Source organism: Haplochromis burtoni, unplaced genomic scaffold (assembly GCF_018398535.1).
Source record: "Haplochromis burtoni strain Fernald_Lab_line unplaced genomic scaffold, NCSU_Asbu1 Contig_89, whole genome shotgun sequence".
Lineage (NCBI taxonomy): Eukaryota > Metazoa > Chordata > Actinopteri > Cichliformes > Cichlidae > Haplochromis > Haplochromis burtoni.
In genome coordinates this window covers 1,582,402-1,604,478 of record NW_024582450.1, presented here as the reverse complement: position 1 = coordinate 1,604,478, position 22,077 = coordinate 1,582,402, and the positions used below count along the sequence as shown (strand labels likewise).

Here is a 22,077-nt window from a genome sequence, read left to right as displayed (position 1 = left end):
CACACATAGGTATCAAAGGCCTTAGAAAATACACTCAGCCACTTCATTAGGCACACCGCTTCCACTGCTTATTAATGCAAATATCTAATTAGCCAGTCACATATCTAGTTAGCCAGTCACATGGTGGCAACTCAATCCATCTAGGCATGTGGGTTATGCTCAAGATGACCTGATAAGGTTCAAACTAAGCATCAAAATAGGAAAGAAAGGTGATTTTTATAGTGACTCTGTATATGGCATGATTATTGTCTCAGAAAGGCTGGCCTAAATATTTCAGAAACTGATGATCTACTGGGATTTTCACACACAACCACTTCTAGGATTTGCAGAGAATGGTCCAAGGAAGAGAAAATATCCAGCGAGTAGCAGTTCTCTGGGTGAAATGCCAGAGAGCATCATGGCCAGGCTGCTTCAAGCTGATCAGAAGGAGACACTAACTCAAATATCCACTTGTTACAGCCAAAATATGCAGAACAGCATCTCTGAAAGCACAACACATCAACCGTTCAAGCAGATGAGCTACAATAGCAGAAGACCGCACCAGGTCCAACTACTTAACCAAGGCTACAATTTGCATGGGCTCACCAAAATTGAAGAAGGTTGCCTGGTGTGATGAATCTTGAGTTCTGCGGTGACATCCAGATAGTAGGGTCAGAATTGGGCATAAAAAACACAAAAACAAGGATCTATACTGTCTTTTATCAATGGCTCAGAGTACTGGCGGTTGTAATGTGTGAAACATATTTTCATGACACATTTTAGGTCCCTCAGTATCAACTGAGCATCATTTAAACCCCACATCCTAGAGCACAGGTGTCGAACTCCAGGCCTTGAGGGCTGGCATCCTGCAGGTTTTAGATGTGTCCTTGATCCAACACAGCTGATTTAAATAGCTAAATTGCCTCCTCAACATGTCTTGAAGTTCTCCAGAGGCCTGGTAATGAACTAATCATTTGATTCAGGTGTGTTGACCCAGGGTGAGATCTAAAACCTGCAGGACACAGGCACGCAAGGCCTGGAGTTCAACATCCCTGTGACCTAGAGAATTGTTGCAGACCACGTTTATCCCTTTATGACTATAGTGTCCCCATCCTCTGATGGCTGTCTCCAGTTAGACAATGCTACATGTCAGAAAACTCAAAGTATGACAGTAAGTTCACTGTACTCAAACAGCCTTCACAGTCAAATTCAATAGATAACCTTGGGTAGAACAGCAGATTTGTACCATAGAAGTTTAGGCCACAAATTCTCTGCAACTGTGTGGTGCTATCATATCAACATGGACCAAAATCTCCGAGGAATGTCTCTAGCACTTTATTGAATCTATGCCATAAAAGATTAAGGCAGTTCTGAAGGAACTGAACTAAAGGAGTCCAACTCTGTATTAGCAAGGTGTAGCTAATAAAGTGTAAAGTGTCCGGTATATATATTCACTGCAAACATCACAGTAAGTTCAATGAAAAAGTCAGCTCAAAGGTCCATCTGAAGCACCTTACCTTCTTTTATCTTGTAATATACATACTTTTTGATGCTGGTGGTGAGATGAACAGCACCACATGAAACGGAATTACAGCTCAAAAGAAATCCCAAAGGGGCAGATGGGGTCATGAAATAGCAGTGCATAACTGAACTATTTATTGGAGGGAAAATGCGCTGTACTTTCATGCGGCATAGTTTCCTTTGGAGTGTGGAGCAGATTTACCTCCATAACAGCATCTCTGAAACCAGTAGGGTGCATGACGCAACACAAGCAGCGTGTTAGAATTGCAAATATGTATATGCTGTGGAGGCTAACTAAAACAGCTGAAATGTGTGCGAGGCAAAAAGCAAAAGCCTGTTTAGCTGTGCGTCCTCGGGTGCGCTGGCTCTTTGCTTAAAAAGTCAGAAGCTTCCCTATCAGTTTTGACTGGCATCATGTGTTCTCAGCCACAACCAAAATAGCTCAGGATTCAACACTTAGGAGCGCCTCTAAATACTTACCAAAATACTCTTGCCGAGCAGCCTACCTACAAATCCGTGTAGCTGTCATTTTTGAAGCTTATTCAAATTTGATTCATAAATTATTCATGTTCAAACTAAACTGCTTCTTATCCCCATTTTCTAGCCCTCACTATTGACTGAAACTGTGACAAAACTTCAATCATTCTTTCAAATGCCGGCTATAATCTGACACAGATTTCTTTAATAAATGAAGTAGCCAATGCCCAAATGCATATTGCAATATTTATGTGGGTGCAATATGAGACCTAGTTACATTGCTTTTTGTCTGCCCAATTCTGCTCCCAAATATCCAGAGGAGAAAAGTCACTTGCGAAAAGCCAGATTTTAATTCAACTTTGTCTGCTTTTCACTCCAGAAATCTTGGCAGAGGATACAGAAGGCAATGGGCCTTGATGCTGATTGAGAGAGAGAGGGAGAAAGAGAGAGAGAGAGAGAGAGAGAGAGAGAGAGAGAGAGAGAGAGAAAGAGAGAGAGAGGAGCTAGTAAATTTTTTATTGGGGTCTGAGACTGGCTATGGAAAAAGTCTGTTCCTGTTGGCTTCAGGGAAACCTGGGAGGCAAAAAGAGAGAAGATGAGTATACACTTTCCCCATTCAATTGGCCACATACTGCTCTGTAATTTCTCCCCCAAACACAGGCGTGCGCATGCACACAAAAACACACGGTGATGTGGATGCTAGCTATATAAGTAAATATCAGTTTGCCATTCGTCTGTACACCAGGAGGGAGAACTTCTCCTGGTCTCAGAATCTTTGCAAAGTTTTTTGTTGTTGTAGTTGTTCTTTGTATCTTGTCTACAAAATGCCCTTCAATAGAAACAACAAGTGGGAATTCTACCTTTAATGGGAATCACCAAATGGGAATTTGGGGTTTTATTTTTCCCATAGCTGGTTACATTAAACAGTCACTAAATTCTGCATCAAAAAAATGAGTATATATAATACCATAAGCATGTTTGGACCCATTATTTTGTGCAATCTAGTATATGAAAATGCTACACTCAGTATGCTCAAATAATTTAAATCAGGAAATAGATGATCACAGACTAAGTAAACAAGTATAAATATTTCACCACGGATGTCTTTAAGTCAACATCCCCCAAAGTAAAGAGGTTTGACCCAGTTTTACTGTGCTGCATTAAGACCTTAATTATGGAAATATGATTAATTAGTTAACAGTGTAACTACATTACAAAAAATCTTATAAGTAGATTCATGCAAAGTTTTGTTTTGCAAAGATTTACACAATTATAGACTAAAATTAGTCTATTAATTGTGTTTTTCATTATTCAATGAATGAATCATAAACAATTTTAACAAAAAAGATATTGTTTAAGTGATTTATTGGGAAAAACATGTTTAGACTGCAAAATATGAATTTCTTGTTGGCGTTTTTTGTGAATTGTATATTAGTTAATTTGAATAGTAAAAGTTAGTTATAGAAAACAAACAAATGCACTAAGAATTGTGATATTGTTTAGATTACTCAATTAAAAATGTAACATTTTCCGTGTGTGTGTGTAGGCAGATGTGATAGACCTAAACTTGGACTTTCTTCGCCAAAATCAGCACTTATTTTCTCTTCAGAGTAGCTTCATGAGCTTATTATGTAACAGATGTTCATAAAGTCTAAAAACTGGAAACTCTGCACTTTAGGAAAGTGCAGCTTACTGTCCAAGTATCAGTGATAATGAATGAGCAAATGCTTGCAGTGTAACTTCAGGCATAGTGACAGTGATCCAAACCGTGCGCTCCTTTGCGGTACCCAGCAGAAGACTTTAACTTAAGCCAACAACATGTCACTCAGTATTCAGTGCACGGGCCAGAAAGAGGACACCCAGTTTTCACTGAGCAATATGCTTCATGTCTTCTTTTGGCTGTGACCTTTCAGTGGCTCCTGGTGCTCAAGAAAGATGAATGTTGGAATGGCCAAAGCATTTCCAGACAGTTTATATCAAGCGAGCTTCTGATGAACCGATTAAATGCTTCAGTCCTGGGACATTTCAACAGCCCTTCACTTTTCCCACCTAGGTACAACACCTTGCCTCTATCAGGTGAATGACTTCCATCCAGGCTGGGTTCATTAAAAAGACTTGCGCTTTATTAATGATGAATTCCCCATAGAAAATCAATATACTTTTTTGTTCTGGACAGTTTTTGTCCTTATTAGCTCATCTCCACTGCTGAGTAATGATGATGATCTCCGGAGGGGTTGTGAGCGGGACAAGAACGATCATGCCACAATGATTTAATCTCAGTAACTGCTAAAGTGAAAGTCACACTACAGGATTATTGGAGCAGCCTCCAAGTGTCTCTGTGTATTTTTCAGGCACTGGTGTGAGCCTTTCACACCCGTGGAAAACAGGCTAGGAAAACAGACATAAAAATTATTTTATGGTTACACAATATATATCCTAAGAACGAACCCTGGCAGTGACAGAACCTGCAGAGAACAGCGGCTAACACTGAAATGTCATTTTCAAACTATAATATTTTGGAACACGGGCAAAGATGTCCACCTTAAGCTACAGTTACAGTGCTGGTCTACCTAGATGGACTTAACTTAGCTATGGTCAAAAACATATTAGGAATATATTTAAATGCTGGGGCAAAGGGATGCTTAAAGCAGACCACTGCCTACCAATTATTACATAACACCAAAACAAAGAGTCACACAGTGAAGGGTTATGGCTTGGGGTCGGGTGACAGCAGCATATGATTCATGGCTTGCTGTGCCCTTTTGTCTTGTCCTCCTTGTGGTGGGACCATCCACTGCTCTTAGCCAATGTTATTTTCCAGCCTTCAGAACTTGGGCTCTGTCTGTTTCAAGTATACTGGCAATGTCATTTCTTATGTCTTGTTCTTTCCTCAGTGCAGGAATAAAGAAAGAATATGGCACATGTCACAACAGAAGATTTCCCCTTTTCTTTATTGTTTTGATGTCGGAAACAGCAAATAGTATCAGCGTTACATCTGACTTATCTGCAAAGGTTTCCTACAAGGAAGAGTGAATTATCTCTGGCTGTTCTTACATCACAAGGTAATTATTAGAACAGTATTTGGTGTTTGAGGTAATATTATCTGTTCAGACAGAGAGAAAGAAACAAGTAGAAGTGCCTTCAGCATACCACAATGACCTTTGACATTATACTATGACCAAGTAATTGCCTCTATTTTTGACTGTGGGTTCATGCATGTATTTTATGCTCAATACACTCAATGCAAACACAACAGAAGGGGCTCAATCATGAACTAGAGTATATTCCAAAGGCAAACAAGCAGCATGCACTATGGCCACAACATTATTATTTTACAGAGAGACCATTACAATCATGGAAACTTAGATTTTATGGAAATATTTGAATGCATCTGCGAACATCTCTTTTCCGCAAGTCGAGGATGTTAAACATATACATAGTCGCTGCACCAGAATGAGACTATTTCTTCAGGAAGATGATTTGTTTAACACAAAATCAACATGAGAGGTTTGGAGCTTCTAAAAAGTCAAAGAGCTGCTCACACCAGGTTTGTGGCACAAGTGGTCTCTACACTTGGCACAGGCTGTGTCCTTTAAATCTACAAGAAAATATATTACAATAGCAAAAAAGAAAAAAGAAAAAAAAGCTGTGCATATATTGACCAATATTACACCTTTCAGTACTTATATGGACAGAATTGTGTAAACAATGATTATACAGGAAAGTGTAACCCATGTTTAAATGTAGGAATTTACTTAGTTTAGCTGGGTTCAAACAATTCTGTAAGATAGAAATGTGTGACTAGATTAGAACTTTTCCAGACACAGCGATGTTTCTAAATAATCCTACAGTGATTTATCGAGAGGGATCAAAAGAAAGCCTCTCATTGTCTCTTTGTCCGCATCCCTGTCGTCCATAAATGGGGAGCAGGCACAGATGGGGATATCCCTCTACTTGTCATGCCTTTCATGGAGAAGCTGTTGTCAATGGGGCAGTGGGCTACCAAATATGGAGAAGGGGTCGCACTGGTTGGCCCCTTCTCGTGGACACTGTCAGAGTATAAACTGGCGGGGCATGACATTTCAGCACCGCTGGTTTACACACTCAAGAGTCGGCCTCTGGTGCTGATCTGGTGAGTACTCACAGCTGATCAAACGGGAGTGAAAAAATGACAAACACTGGATTTATTACACTAGGATCGATCCGGGACTTTAATGCAAACAGCAATGACCTCCATCTTTTACTTACAAGAATCATTATCTAAATTAAACCGATCATTTCATCAAAAGCGACATGTGGATCATCAACTTTTTTTGTGGATTACAAATGATGCAAAGTCCTAACAACGCTTTTACGCTACACAGCGCTAGTGTTAGTGACTTAAATATCTGAATAAACAACTCTCGAATTCGTGAAATATGTAGTTTGTTATGTGATATATTACATAAAACTAATTTATTATTATCCATAACTAGTTTTCTGGCTTCAGGATCCACCAAAAACGAGTGTGCTGTTTGCGCTGAACCTATAAAGAGAAGGGAACCTCTTTAATCCCCCAATCAAAAAACAAACAAACAAACAAAACAACAACAACAAAAAACCCCACAACAAAACAAAAAGAACAGGACAACTGTTATCGGAACTAATTGTGCTCGTGCGCGCACCCGCCTGTCTGTTGCAGACCTGCCGCCATGTGTGACGACGAGGAGACTACAGCCCTGGTGTGTGATAACGGTTCTGGACTGGTGAAGGCGGGTTTCGCCGGAGATGACGCACCACGAGCGGTGTTCCCTTCCATTGTTGGTCGCCCACGTCACCAGGTAATTTAAACTGTTCATAAAAACAACAGTGGCACTGTAGAGACGTGTATGCATGATTTATACTTAATCAAAAATAATCTAAGGCTTTGCAAGGATAAGCAGAGTTGTGCGTAATTACGCACGCATCTATTGTTTACACTGGAGGAAACCCACCAGCCATGTTTTGTTCTAATCATCAGTAAATCCTTCACTACATCACTTCACCGATTCCTGATGTTTTCAGGGCGTCATGGTTGGTATGGGCCAGAAGGACTCCTACGTCGGGGACGAGGCCCAGAGCAAAAGAGGAATCCTGACACTAAAGTACCCCATCGAACACGGCATCATCACCAACTGGGACGACATGGAGAAAATCTGGCACCACAGCTTTTACAACGAGCTGCGCGTGGCCCCAGAGGAGCACCCCACTCTATTGACAGAAGCCCCCCTCAACCCAAAGGCCAACAGAGAAAAGATGACACAGATCATGTTTGAGACTTTCAATGTCCCCGCAATGTATGTGGCCATCCAGGCAGTGCTGTCCCTGTACGCTTCTGGGCGTACCACAGGTATGACACAGACCTCCGACAGGTGCTGTGCAGCATTTGAGTAGATTAAAAAAAGGTACATTAAATGTTTACATATTCTCTGTTGGCTCTAGGTATTGTCCTTGACTCCGGTGATGGTGTGACCCACAATGTCCCCATCTATGAAGGGTACGCTCTTCCCCACGCCATCATGCGCTTAGACTTGGCCGGCCGTGACCTCACAGATTACCTCATGAAGATCCTGACGGAGCGTGGTTATTCTTTTGTCACAACCGGTGAGTGTAAAGCGTTAGTCACAAATTTCAAACACGGGCGACCTGTAAAGCACTAAAACATCACTCAAACATCATTTACTTTTACTTTACTTTTATTTTGTTTTATTTCAACAATCAACACGGGTATAAAGATACAAAGAATTATTATAACACGGTATCAGAGGAGAGATTTATCTTGTGTCCAAAGTACATTTTTTCTGACTACAACGCGCCTGTCTATCTCCGTCAGCTGAACGCGAGATTGTTCGTGACATCAAGGAGAAGCTGTGCTACGTCGCTCTGGACTTTGAAAACGAGATGGCCACCGCCGCCTCATCCTCTTCTCTAGAAAAGAGCTACGAGTTGCCCGACGGCCAGGTCATCACCATCGGCAATGAGCGTTTCCGCTGCCCGGAAACCCTCTTCCAACCCTCATTCATTGGTGCGTAAAAGCGAACACAACATCTAAGCACTAATTTAATTGCAGTGACACTGTTGAAATGTCGCGCTGAATTAACTGTAAGTCCCTGCAATAGTCATTCACGTATAGTCTGACCTTCACTGCAATGTACAGACTGTTAAACTCACTTTCTTCTGGTGTAAGGAACGTTTCGATCAGCTCAATTCCTTCCATTGCTGGAACTTGTTACAATATTAATGTGAACCAATCGTGAAGCAGGAGGGGTAGCTGTCAGTCAAAGAATCAGTCTAATATCTGGGTTTTAATATGGCTCTCAATATTTAATGCTTGCTTATAACTGTTAATTATTCCTTAGGCCTATTCATAGAATACTACCCCACATTTGTACATGAATTGTTTTCTAAGCATATACACGTCTATTTCTCACATTTTTGACTAACTATGGCAACCAAGTGGAGCTTCAGATATATCCATCACCGATTTACCACCTTATTACCGTTGAATGCATATCAGTTGTCTAAAGCAGTGCCTTCCACTTCACATTGACCTTAGCTCCGCAAACATCAGCTGTTGGCGGAGCTGTCCCTTTCAGCACCTGTTGTGGCAGCTGACCGCGCTGTCAGATGTGTACTTTGCTGCACGAGGTAAAAACCCACTCACTTGTTCTGTGTGTTTGCCAAGGAATGGAATCCGCTGGCATTCACGAAACCACATACAACAGCATCATGAAGTGCGACATTGACATCCGTAAAGACCTGTACGCTAACAACGTTATGTCCGGCGGCACCACCATGTATCCGGGTATCGCTGACCGCATGCAGAAGGAAATCACAGCTCTCGCCCCCAGCACCATGAAGATTAAGGTAACTTAACACACTGTTGAATAACACATTTATTTGTAATTTTCCCAAGTTGACAAACGTGCTTGTGTTTAGATCATCGCCCCCCCTGAGAGGAAATACTCTGTGTGGATCGGCGGCTCCATCCTCGCCTCGCTGTCCACCTTCCAGCAGATGTGGATCAGCAAGCAGGAGTACGATGAGGCTGGACCCTCCATTGTCCACAGGAAGTGCTTCTAAGAGTCCACCTGCCCACCTCCGCATTGCACTCACCCTTTATTACCTCACCCTTTATTACAGCCGAAGTTACGACTAAAAGCAGCAATTCGCGCGTTGCTGTTAATGTTTTTTGTTTACACAAGTGCAATTTTATGTGAAGATGTACAAGTTTATTAATAAACAAACAGCCTGCCCAGCCCCTTTCTTTCCTTCTCTCTTAAGCGCCAAAGCTTTGCCCTTTCATCACGTGACGGATGAGTAAAGGTTATTAAAGATTTGAATTAGAAAAGATTACAGTGAGCGGAGAGGATAAGCCACCTCATGAGAAATTAACCTAGCAAAGTTTCATTTAGTGAAAACGCCACCGTCACGTGACCAGAAAACCACGTCTCCGAGGTTAAGAAATGCAGATATATGGGGACACAAAGTGTTTGAAACCAGCTATAATTTTAATATAAAGAGGTCTGTGTAATAAAGCTCCTATATATGTATATGTATATATACATATAATTTTTTTTTTTTTTTTTTGGGGGGGGGGCGCTTTGACTTAACATGTTCTATAAACCACACAATAGTCTAATATTAGCATGAGTACACAGTGCCGTGCCATAGGTTGAAGCCTCGGAGCGTTATACAGGGCGGGGTCACATATTTTGCTTCTATTTTTAAACTTCCACACAAACAGAGAGAGGCAGGCAGACAAGCAGGCTGCCTTGTAAAGCGATTAGCAGCTCGGATGGTACTTTCACTCTGTCACTGTATCCAGAGCATCATCTTTGCCCGAGGTGGAAACAACAGCTACCAACCGGGCAAAGATGACGGCGACATGGGGAGGAATCCTCCGGGTATGTAAAGCTGTCTGCTCCAAGAAAGAAATACTGCCTCCACTTAGCCCATAAAGCTGCATTCGCTTTGTGTTTCAGATATAACCTAGAACCGCAGATAAAACAATAGATTTTGTTAAAACTGATGCAATGTGAAACACTAGGTAGACGCAGCCTGCCTGTAAGTGTGTTTATCTATAAACTAAAACAAAAAAACAAAAAACAAAAACAAAAAAATCCCAGAAAAGTCCCCTTGACCTTGTTCTCAGAACACGGTGCCCCCACAAGCACTGTCCAGAAAATATAGATGTTGCTGTATGTGGCTGCACGTGCAGTTTTGTACCTCAATTTGTTAAGTAACAATACAGTGTACTGGTTTGATTCAAGCAAGCTATGCAAAAATGTATAAACCTTTGATTCTAGCACTCTGGACACCCTAGTCTACAGCAGAGTCCACTGGACGGTGCACGTTATGTCCCAAACTAAGTACCTGGAAATCAGAAACCCTGATACTTCTGGCTGCTCTCCACCGACCTGTCTGCACGTACGTGACGCGTGGGAGGGAGGGGGAAGACTACTTAAAGGCGGATTAAAGCTGGCAAGACATTAAATCCAACCTCCCTCCATCCAGACGCAGCGCGCAGCCCATCAAACTGATCTGAAGATCGAAAATAGGAGGGCTTATAGTAATCAGCCCTTCAGACTCTCATGACAAGGAAAAGTGTGGCAACGTTGTGGGAGCGCTCGGCACACACAGCAGGACTGGCGCTGCGCGCTCAGCGCATAACCAACCAGATAGCGCGCAGAGAGAAAGAAAGAGACGAGGACGGTAGCAGCATCCCGTGACGGATGCATTTTTTTTTAGCTAAAATCGAGCCTTGTGGAGACTGACAACAGCAATAGACAGAAAGAAGCCGGACGGGAAATAAAACCCTTTCTTTTTGGAGGGATTTGAACACAGTGCCGTTGCGCTCTCGTCTCCTCCGGATGCTCAGAAATGGGGGAATGGACTATACTAGAGAGGCTCCTGGAGGCTGCTGTCCAGCAGCACTCTACTATGATCGGAAGGTAAGATGACCAACAAAAACCAAGATCAACCGAAGAAACGCAGCAGCCTCCAGGATCGTCTTTAGCATGGTTCCCAGTCCCCCGTTTCTGTCTTTTACCTCCAGGATCTTCTGTAGCATGGTGCCCAGTCTTCGTGTCTGTGTTGTGGATTTTCTGTCTTGTTCCACAGATATCCTTTTTTTGTCGTCGTCGTCCTTCTCCTCCTAAGCGAGACAGCTGAGTAGATCAGTTAACAGCTGTCTCTTCAGAACCTGGGATGGTGCTGCGAAGTTGAAAGCCTAAACTAAAATCCATGTGTCGTTTCATGTGTTCATTCATCCATTTATCCATTTGATGTTTGGTGGTGAGTTTGAGTGGTGGTTGTGCACTCATGGGTGGCAGACAAAGATTGAACGAGAGTCGGCGTTATCACCTCCTTCCATTAACAAAGCACACACAGGTACAGTAACGGCAACACCGATTCCTACATGTCATTCCCATTAAATCATAAAACACACGCTCTATATACAGACGTGACATTATCCATGAGAGAATAACGCTGTTAGAAGCACATAACACGTCAAAGAGCGTCCTGTTTCAGCACTGGACAGCTCCCTACACCAACACGCCAGATTTTGACTCCAAGCGCATCAGCCACCGAGGCAGCGCACAACTGAACCACGCTTACAGTAACCGTACATATTTACACGTATTTTCACATTGTTGTTTGCTTGCTTTTTAGGATCCTACTAACAGTGGTGGTCATCTTCCGGATTCTAATCGTAGCGATAGTTGGAGAGACTGTCTATGATGACGAGCAGACCATGTTTGTTTGTAACACCTTGCAACCGGGTTGCAACCAGGCATGCTACGACAAGGCATTCCCCATTTCACACATTAGATATTGGGTTTTTCAAATCATCATGGTGTGCACTCCGAGCCTTTGTTTTATCACATACTCGGTGCATCAGTCGGCCAAGCAGAAGGAGCGGCGCTACTCAACAGTCTATCTGACACTAGATAAGGATCAAGATTCGCTGAAACGAGACGAGAGCAAAAAGATAAAGAACACCATTGTTAATGGAGTACTTCAGAACACAGAGAACTCCACCAAAGAAGCCGAGCCAGACTGTTTAGAAGTCAAAGAGATCCCCAATTCGGCCATGAGAACTACAAAGTCCAAAATGAGGAGGCAAGAGGGCATCTCCAGGTTTTACATCATCCAGGTGGTTTTCAGAAACGCGCTGGAAATAGGCTTTTTGGTGGGTCAGTATTTCTTGTATGGATTCAACGTCCCCTCGGTGTATGAATGTGATCGCTACCCCTGCATAAAAGATGTCGAGTGCTACGTCTCCAGACCCACGGAGAAGACGGTGTTCCTGGTCTTCATGTTCGCTGTCAGTGGGTTTTGTGTGGTGTTGAACCTGGCAGAACTCAATCACTTGGGCTGGCGGAAAATCAAAACGGCCGTGCGAGGCGTGCAGGCTCGGCGAAAGTCCATTTATGAAATCAGAAATAAGGACTTGCCAAGGATGAGTGTGCCTAATTTTGGCCGCACTCAATCCAGTGACTCAGCTTATGTGTAACACACGTGGAAAAAAACATGTAAAAAACAAAAAACAAAAACCATGATGGACATGATGGACAGCTGTGCACGCCGAATTCGTGTCATGACTTAAAGAGTGGGCAATTTTTTTTTAATTTGTTGGTCTTTGACAGACTTCATGGCAAGCGTGGATTACACGTTTGTTTACTTATTTATTCTTGCACTGATGCAACTTTTTAGTAACGTTTATACTCTGTAGGATGGTAAACGGAGACCATGTTAACGTGTTCACATATTTACTCTGGGGCTGTTCTGCTGTACTTGAAGAGAGTAAATGCAAAAATAATTGCACTAAGAGGTGAACACTTGAGAGCCTGACCTTATCCAAATGTGCTACTGACCTGACGGTGTTTTCAAGACATTTTCTTTCCACCTGTTTTGTTTTTGGCACCAACCTAATTAAATGGCACCATACAAAGGAAAAAAATCAACCACCCAGATTTATATATAAATATAGATATATAAATCCTTACTGACTATGGTTCAGCGTAGATAAAACACATCAGCTTACTTCATGTTTTTTTGTTGCCTGTGTTGCACCACTGACCTTAACACATGTATCCATTCCACTGCTTAATAGCTAACTTGCAAAACAGTATCTGGTGAATTTGCTGCAAAACGCTAACGTCTGTGATTTCCTTAATTTATGACACACCAAAGCGCCCACTGCTTTTATTTGTGAAGTGTTTTCTTGCTTTTGTGTAATCAAGTGCCATACTTGTATATAGACATAATATATATATATATAGATATGTATACATATGAATATATAAATATATAATAATCATCATGAAAGCCGATTCCCTGCTTGGATTATGCTAAATACCGCCTAATTTCTTATTTGCTTTAAATGTATTTGTTGTGATTTAAACGAAAAAGAAAAGAGATATAAAATTTTATCTGTTTTATTTTGCAAATGACTGGAAGAAGAAATGAAGTGCTACTCTTTTTTTATATACAAGAAATGTCTCTCCCCAAACCGAGCTGATAAAAACTGAAAAATAGCACAAAATTGAAATTTTTATCAAAGAACGGGCAATAGAAATCTGCTCTGGTGCTACAGTTTTTCATAGAATGGTTTTAAAATGTAACCGAAACAGATCAGAAAAAAAACTAACATCTTTTTTTTTCTGTGGAAAATAAAAGTGGGATTAATGTACACCAGAAATGTGTGAGGTGCAGTACTTTGTGTCCGCTGCTGGAGCTTGTTTGGAGCTGACCTATCACACAGATATCCAGTGGAAGTTTTGCCTTGGTGCAGTGAAGAATTAAGCCACACCCACTTAGTTAAAAAAAAAAAGGAGGAAAAAAAGGAAAAGAAAAACCTACCGCAGGACACACCTTGTGCAGGATCTCACCAATCTGCAATGTGTTGCAACACTGATGCTGCTTCCACGAGGCGCATCAATACTTATGCTACATAAAGAAGTGGCCTGGGGGAACTTTTAATCTATATGACATGCATCAAATCAGACACTGGCCTCAGCTCTGACAGAGTGTTTGGGTGATATATTACTGAGCAAACTGTTGTGAGAATTTACTTGTAATATGCAGGGATGAGAAAAGCTGATCATTATTCTGAATGCTGAAAGAGCTGCCCTTTCTCTGCTCATCCCTTCTCCTCTTATTTAAATAAAGCAAGCAGCCTGAGCTGAGGGGAGCCTTTGTGTGCATCTTCTGAAGGTCAGAGTGAAAACAAAGATGGGAAAGGGGGTGGGAGGTGGGCACATACAGTTACAGACGAATTTTTGCAGCTCACCGTTGCAGGTGATCTGGGAAAAGGCTGGTCCCTTCTCATCTAGGATGACTCTGCAAAGCTGGGTGTAATCAAAGAGGAAGGGCAGCCACACATCCATCTCCATCTCAGCAGGGACTAAAGATTTCTTTCTAAATCCTGAAGTTAAAAAAATGAAAAAAGAGAAGAAATGAAAAGAAAGAAGAGCTGTTTGCCACTTTAACTCAGCGCAGTGCAGTTTACAGCTGTGTGCATTTGTCTTGCTCTCTTTTTTTGCATTTAATTTTGCCACAAAAAAAATCAAATCAAATGAAAAGTTAAAGTATAAAAAAAATATAAGTTAAAGTATCTCCAGAAACAAACAAAGGAATGGGATGCTATTGTTTTATTTAATTTCTTGCAATACTTTACCTGGTTTCAAAATCCAGCCATAGAGCAAAATTATTGGGGTATGTTGGAATGCAATTACGCATGCTGTTTTGCATTTACATCATATGAATGTTGCAGGTCTCAGCGGAGATTACGTTGCGCATGTGTTGTCTGCATTTTTGTGGTCATGGCAGCCAGGCTACCAGTCACATAGAGAGTGTTTGCCCGGTGATCTGACAAATGCACATGACATATATCTTGTGGGAGATTAAACATCTGAGACAATATAGGTGCACTGCATATGGAGACCAAGTAATCTCAACGATATATGCATTTATCTGCTGGCCTCAGCCACCCCGACAACTGTAGTAGAACAAAATAAGGGCATATGCGAGCTATTTTTAAAACTCTAAGTCAAAACACTGTGGGAACACCTCTAATTTCATGTGATTGCAGATGCACAGGTTGAAGGCAGGGGTTTTTAGAGTCCCATTTCCCTCTTTAATGTGAGTCACAGACAAAGAATCACCCTTATATTAAAGGGAAGGTCTTCTCCCTAGGCTGTATACTGTGGGAGAGGAAGGCTCTCATCTCATAAACAAAGGGATTTATTATGAGCATTGTGGGCCTCTTCATCATAACTCTGCCACCTTGCTTCTTGATAAAAATAAACCATGTGCTGCACATGCACAGATATCAGAGGTGTAAGATATTCTTTAATAACCTGCAGATTTTGATAAATGTGGTGAAAACATAAAAAAAAAATCACTAAAGACTATAAGAATCTCCACTTCAGAAACATCTGCTTTTTAATGTAGCTGGCAGAACTATTTTTACATTTTTTATTTCACATTTGGTATTTCACATTAATGTATCATACCACAGAAAAAAGAAAAAAATCATTCTTATAGTAAATGTTAATTTTTTTTAATATAAGGACTCTAAGATTTAAATCTTGGGACTCATATTGTGATTTGCTCAGAAAAGCAATATAACTAATTAATTCAAATGTTAATAATTATGTTGCACAAGGACAATATGAATCTTACCACAACACACAGTCTCATGAGACACAACACACACAAAATATAATTATCTACTGTTTAAACAAAACCACACGCACAAAGAAAAAACTAAGCATAATGTAACAAACACCACACAGGGCATACATATTACAGTGATACTAAGAAATACATGCAGGTAATAAAAATACTAATGAGATTTTATTTAATTATGAAGTTATTTTAATGTTAACAGGAATTCTGCTCCAGTTAACAGACACACATGCTTTTATTGTTATTCAGTGTACAACAAGTGCACAAGACATGAAATTTGGCACACTTGGCTCAACAGAAGATGAAATATATACACAAACTATTTTAAATGTATCAAAATACAAAGCAGCAAAAATACTGTAACAATGGTAAAAAGCGACCTGTGGAATTACAGAAAGAAAAATAGTATGAATGTAATATTTTAGAGTACAGCAGTCTGATGTGATTCTGTTGCTACTATACTGTATGTATGGCATCATAATAATGTATGTGTTTGTAATTCAGAAATATTTTATATTATACACAGCAACAGGTTTGCAGAAGCAAGTATAGTACTTATATTTTAGCGACAGTGTGGCTCCAAGCCTAGGTCTGAAATTAGTTTGTGGTTCAGTGAGCTGATCTACTGATCTATGTTGTCCTGGTTTCGCTTTCTCTTGAGAAGAACCAAAATAGTAATTTTCCTGGTTAGGAATTGGGAATGTGTTATATTCTGACCAGAGTGTGTTTGCAAGCCCAGGCTTGCAGGCACAAGTGATGAAGCCAAAGCTAAAGCCGAGGCTTGATATATAAGAGCTTCATCTAAGATGCAATTAATAACAAATGCTGTTTATTTGAAATAACAAAAGACAACACTGTGTTGCTCTGGAACCTAAACACAGATTGTCCATACATAGAGAATATAAAATGCTAACATTTTCTGTGCTGGAAGAAGCATGTGAAATCTTTAGCTATGAAATAAAAAAGTCACTGAGGTTAGAGACACAATAACTGAAAAAACCCCTCAAATAACTGAATTTGAAGTTCATAATACACATCTTCTAATGTCAAGAACCATTGTTCTGAATAAAGCTGGAAACAGTAAAAAAGTCATTTTCATCAGCCCACATCTACACATAAAAGACGACATAGCTTCCTTTATATAGTATTTCTATTAGTACTAATTATATATTAGTACTTTAATACCTAGCATTAAATGCCAATAAATAAATAAAACAAGGCACAGCTACAGAAGGAACCATTTGTTTAGTTAACACTTGTTCATGAGTCTACTGTATTCAATTCAATTCAACTCAACTCAATTTATACAGCTCGAAATCATAACAACAGTCACGTCAAGGCTCTTTATGTTGTAAGATAGACCCTGCATTGATGCATAGAAAGAAAAACACAAAAATCATAAGATTGTTCCCACTGTTGCTCTTTGTCGACAACCGGTTGGGTTGAGTAAGTTACTGTCAGTAAGTTATTGAGAAGGAATGTAGCCAAATGAAAGACACCACAGTGGAAGGATTGCAAACAGCACCGTTACACTGCCATTACCTGCTGTGGAGTGATGAAAGTAAAGGAAATACCACTGCATCGGCTTGAATGGCTGTTATCAAGAGGGAATAGAATGACCAAATATATCAGGAGTAATGCAGGATATTTTCTGTAATAAACTGTCTAAAATTCACCTCGTGCTCTTTGTGTATAGCTGTTGGTTTGATGAAGATTGGTTCACATTTTATTGCCAAAAACAAAAACTTTAGAAACACTATATGGTGTCTATTTGTTTGTGGGTTTGTCTTTTGTAAAACTTAAAATGATCTTTTTTAAGATCCTAGAAATACATTTCTGAGAAGAGGAAGAACCCGCTCGTCTGTGTTTTTCCTGCAACGCGACTTAATCCGCGTGGCCTTTGAAATCCAGAACTTTCACCTGAGAGTAAATCCTGCAATCCTTTTGCCCCAAAACAAGCACATCCTCCCAATTTCCCCTCTTTTACCAATCTGAAAAGAGAAGGCTGGCTCCAGGGAAGTGCTGCTTTAATTCTGCCTTTTGCACAGATTACAGCATGAAAGGTGGAGAGCAAACAGAAGAAAAACAGTGAATGTGGGTCTTTTTGATCCACTCAGCCAGAAGCAATAAAATTAGCCCGGTTACGGTAGCACATATGCATGGTATAGCATGGTATGGGCAGATATGGCAGACGCTGACACAAAACACACTGGATGTTCACATTCATGTGGAGGAGGACACCGGAAAGCATTTGCAGAGTGTGACCAACTTTGTAACTTTCTGTCTGCCGGAGGAGGGAAGGCATCCACTTTGTTCTGGCTGTAAAGTAGGTTTCTCTGTCTCTTCATCCTCACCAATTTATTTTAAAGCTGCTAAAAGAAGCAGAAAAACAAACTTTTCATTCACTAAGCCTATGGTCGCTTTATCTTTAAAAATCACCAATATAATGAAATCTTCACGGTACAAGGACTAAAGGACAGAGAACATCTGACAGAGTCTGGTTTGAGGGATTTGGCTGGCTGGTTTGGTTGTAGGTTAGGTCGTATTGACCCATACAGAAGGATTTGGTTGAAAACAAGCACTGGCACTGAAAAAATATACCTGACAGACCTGAGAACAGATTAATTTCTCATCCATTTTTTAATGTGACCCGAGGATTAGGAACATTAGCGGATTATACTCACATTTGTCAACCAGAGGTTCACAGTGGGACAGCCAGCAACTGGGTAAGGACACAATGCACCTGAACCCAAAATCTGATGGATTCCTATTGTTCAGGTAGGCCAGGGGAAGATGGAGTCAGCCAGGATAAGACTATTAGAACTTAAAAAAAAGACCAGGTAACTTTACTCATTACATTTTAATTCTTTTTTTTATATCGTAACAATTTTCTGTGGTGAAGATCTAACAGGTCTAAGCCCTAATCTTTGTAATACCACCTTTTTTTTTTGCCATACTGCACCAAGTTCCCCTAGTAAAGTATATGTTATTAATGCAAATCAGATGGGACCAGGCCGCACTGCAACAATAAACAAAAGCTAAATAATTTCTTGCTTGTGACATTTCAAATTTCCCTCCTGAGGTGACAATTCATTCTCGCATCTACAGCCTGTTCCAACTTTCTACACCCACTTGCCTCCTCTGCATTCCCTAATAGCTTGTACTACACACAGCCCATCGACCCTGAGAAATGTTTAGGTTCTGCACCATTACACAGCCAATAAAAATCAGTGGCTGGCAAGCCTTAATCGGACACAGAGCTGTTCACCGGCCAATTGAACTTGTACTGATATAGGAGGTACAGAATAGCAGTGTGCAAGAGGGAGGAGACAGAGGCAGAGGTGTAGAGATATTAATTTACTACTACCCACACTGAAATGCAGTCACATAAAGAGAAGGCTATGAATCACTACAGAGGCACACAGGGACAGAAGATAACATCCATCTGGTAAGATTTGTGGGCGCAGAATAAAAGGACTACCTTCTAAATTGTCTGCTTAGGAGCCAGATGAGTGGGAAGCTGCTGCTATCAAAAATAAATAACTTTCTTTTAAAAGAGCATTTGTGTTGTGAGATGCAAATGCAGAATAAGAAAAACAAAGAAATTATACAAATGTACATTCATGATGAATTCAGTTGTTTATGGGTTCTAGAGGAAGTGTAAGATTACAAAGAGGCAATGGGTTGGGCTGACTGACGCTTGCCACTGCTATTTGATTCATAGGCTATGATGTAGCTCACTGTGGTTTACCTTTGGACTCTGTATGAACCACATACACTGCCATCTACTGTAAATATCCTATTTCTCCCTCAATTCTACCTTTTCTTTCCTATTCCCTTTCACTCTTGCTAAAGGATCTACTCCGCCTTTCTCCCACTTGCCTCTCTCTGCAATGCTCAACCTTTCACTACCTATAATCTCTTTCTCCCTCCCTCCCTCCTTAGTGTGTTCTTCCACATTGCTCATCCATTCTCTCACTCCTGTTCAGATGTGATGCCACTCTGCTGTGAATCACACGGCAGTCGTTTTAGAGGGCCTTAAAAAATAGTATGAGATCACACTTTTTTACTGTGTAGCTATCACAGTCATTTTTGGATGCAGCGCTGCTCAGAGAACACTTTGTTTAACTTAAAAATGGCACAGAGGGATACAACAGTAAAATGAGTCAAGAGAGAATAATAAAGACTACAATGTATCCAGTGGAGTATTGCACAGTGTTACAATATATGTATGACATATTACAGAATAATATATCAAATGGGCAAATATCCTCACTGGGCTATATTCGGTACACCTTGCTAGTACAGCAAGGCGCTGCTGTTCTTGGCATTTATGCAAGAATGTGCTAGAAATATTCCTCAGCTATACTGCTCCATATTGACATGAGAGTATCACACTGTTGCTGCAGTTTTGTTTGCTGTACACCCATGGTACAGTTTATGAAATACTCAGAGAAGTCCATCTGACACCAACAACCTTACCATATTCAGAGTCACTTAAATCACCTTTAAATCCCCCATGTATTTCTATTCTTTTTATTAACTAGGCATGAAAATAAAGCTGATTATAGGTAGCTAAATTACATTGTTTTCTCCTGTTATACATTTTCATGCTGTGTTTTGAGTCGTTGCTGGAATGATTCAATTAAACAAAAAAAGGGTTTCATTATCATACATCATATCTGTTTCATATCTGTCTGTCTTTAAACATTTTGAAATCTTCTGATCTATGACATGGGCAGCACGGTGGTGATGGTAACACACAAGTTGGCTGTTGCCTTTGAACTACAAATACTCTATATAATTGCCAAAAATGAAACGTGAAATGACTATTCTACACCTTTAAGCACACATGCTGTGATGCTCCATTGACAATTCTCCAAACAAAATAAGGGCTGCTGGGAAATTTGTGTGGAAACGTATGCTGCTGTTGTGACTGAGGCGTTAATTAGACTGAGAAATTGTGCCTTCGACTCTCCTTCCAAGCAGTCCGGTTTCACAGAACACCTTCCCCCACACATGAGAAATCCGTGCCACGCCGTGCGCCAGCCTGCCAAAAGATGTCTTAGCTGTACGGCACTTGAAATGTGTCCATAAAATTCCTTATCATGAGAGATCAGCCCGTAATCTGAGTTATTCATTTCGCTGACAAATCTAGTGCAAATTTGTTAGCAGGATCATCGCAGCCAGGCTATGACATGCTGCATGTGTTGATTGTGTTAATGATTCTCTGCCTTCTCTTGCCAACTTATCGTTACAGCCAAAGGCAACACTGCCATGATTTCATAACATAATTAACAACCTGTATTTGGATACTGTAACAGCAAGAAACTGGACTGAAGAGCTTCAAACTAGAAAAAAATAAGAATATTATGTAAGAAATGTAAAATTATTAGTCAATTACACATGACTTGACTAAAGAAAGTTGCAAACCAACAATCTATAACGAGACTGGAGAACTAATGAGAACCTGCACAAGGACAGTGGGGGCAGAGTTCAGTACTGTACCTTCAGGCTGCTGATGCAGTGGAATACTTAAAGAAATGGCTTAATGGTATTCTAGGATCAATACACAGTCAACAAACAGAAGGGCTCTAGTTGCTGAGGGTCTGTTTTTTCTGACTTCAGCTGATTTATTCTATCACAATCCAAAAATGTGTACCTTTATAATGTTGAAATGTAATTTTTTTTCTTGGCAGTTTTCTGTCCACTACAGTTTTAGTTGCTATGGAGAATGCTTACATTTTGAAAAATGGCAGCTTTACACAGGTTAGCTCAATATCGCAAAGAATCATGAATCCTTGAGACAGTTTTATCGTGCTGACTAGCACTGAATATGGCAGTGCTTCCCACCTTCATTGGGGAAAAACATCATTGTTCTGCCTTACATCTTCCAAAACACAAGTTAAAAAGGTATTCCCAGTGCTGGCCAACAAGCCTATAGACATTTGTGATAGTTGACTTGACAACAACAAAACATCTGCTGTAGCAATTACATTTTATTGATCAGTTGCTGTTGGTTTGATGCATTAGACCGCTGTCGTACATAAATTTTTTGAATGTGGGTTGTTTGTGGATTTTTCTACTTAGGTTGAGGTAGTCTTGTGCTGAAGAGCTCAGTTTGTGTCTTTCCATTAAAGCAAGTGTTTGAGTGTTCAAAAGGTTGCCTTGAGCAAACTAACGTGTAACTTCTTTTGCCAAAAAACACACAAAGACACACAAGATAAGACCCTGAACACATATGCCCACGCAAGTGCCTCTTTCTGGATGATAGTGATTTTTCACATTGCCTTGACATTCTTTCTTTTAAGTATTCACTTAGTAATTTTGTACTTCACTTTTTTAACCAAAAATTATTCTGTTATACTTAAGGTTTTTTTGTCT

At 40.4% G+C, this 22,077-nt stretch overlaps 2 protein-coding genes across 2 annotated transcripts; both read left to right on the top strand.

The window, feature by feature from the left end:
• The first annotated feature begins 6,019 nt into the window (after positions 1-6,019).
• On the top strand, positions 6,020-9,253 carry LOC102299125 (actin alpha cardiac muscle 1). Its single transcript, XM_005942649.2, has 7 exons — positions 6,020-6,109; positions 6,659-6,797; positions 7,021-7,345; positions 7,438-7,599; positions 7,829-8,020; positions 8,681-8,862; positions 8,935-9,253. The coding sequence occupies exons 2-7, from the start codon at positions 6,669-6,671 to the stop codon at positions 9,076-9,078; spliced, it is 1,134 nt and encodes a 377-aa protein (XP_005942711.1). The 5' UTR covers positions 6,020-6,109; positions 6,659-6,668; the 3' UTR covers positions 9,079-9,253.
• A 1,087-nt stretch (positions 9,254-10,340) lies between these two features.
• gjd2b (gap junction protein delta 2b) lies at positions 10,341-14,216 on the top strand. Its single transcript, XM_005942650.3, has 2 exons — positions 10,341-10,949; positions 11,671-14,216. Exons 1-2 carry the CDS (start codon positions 10,879-10,881, stop codon positions 12,512-12,514), a joined length of 915 nt encoding a protein of 304 aa, XP_005942712.1. The 5' UTR covers positions 10,341-10,878; the 3' UTR covers positions 12,515-14,216.
• The last annotated feature ends 7,861 nt before the right edge of the window (positions 14,217-22,077 follow it).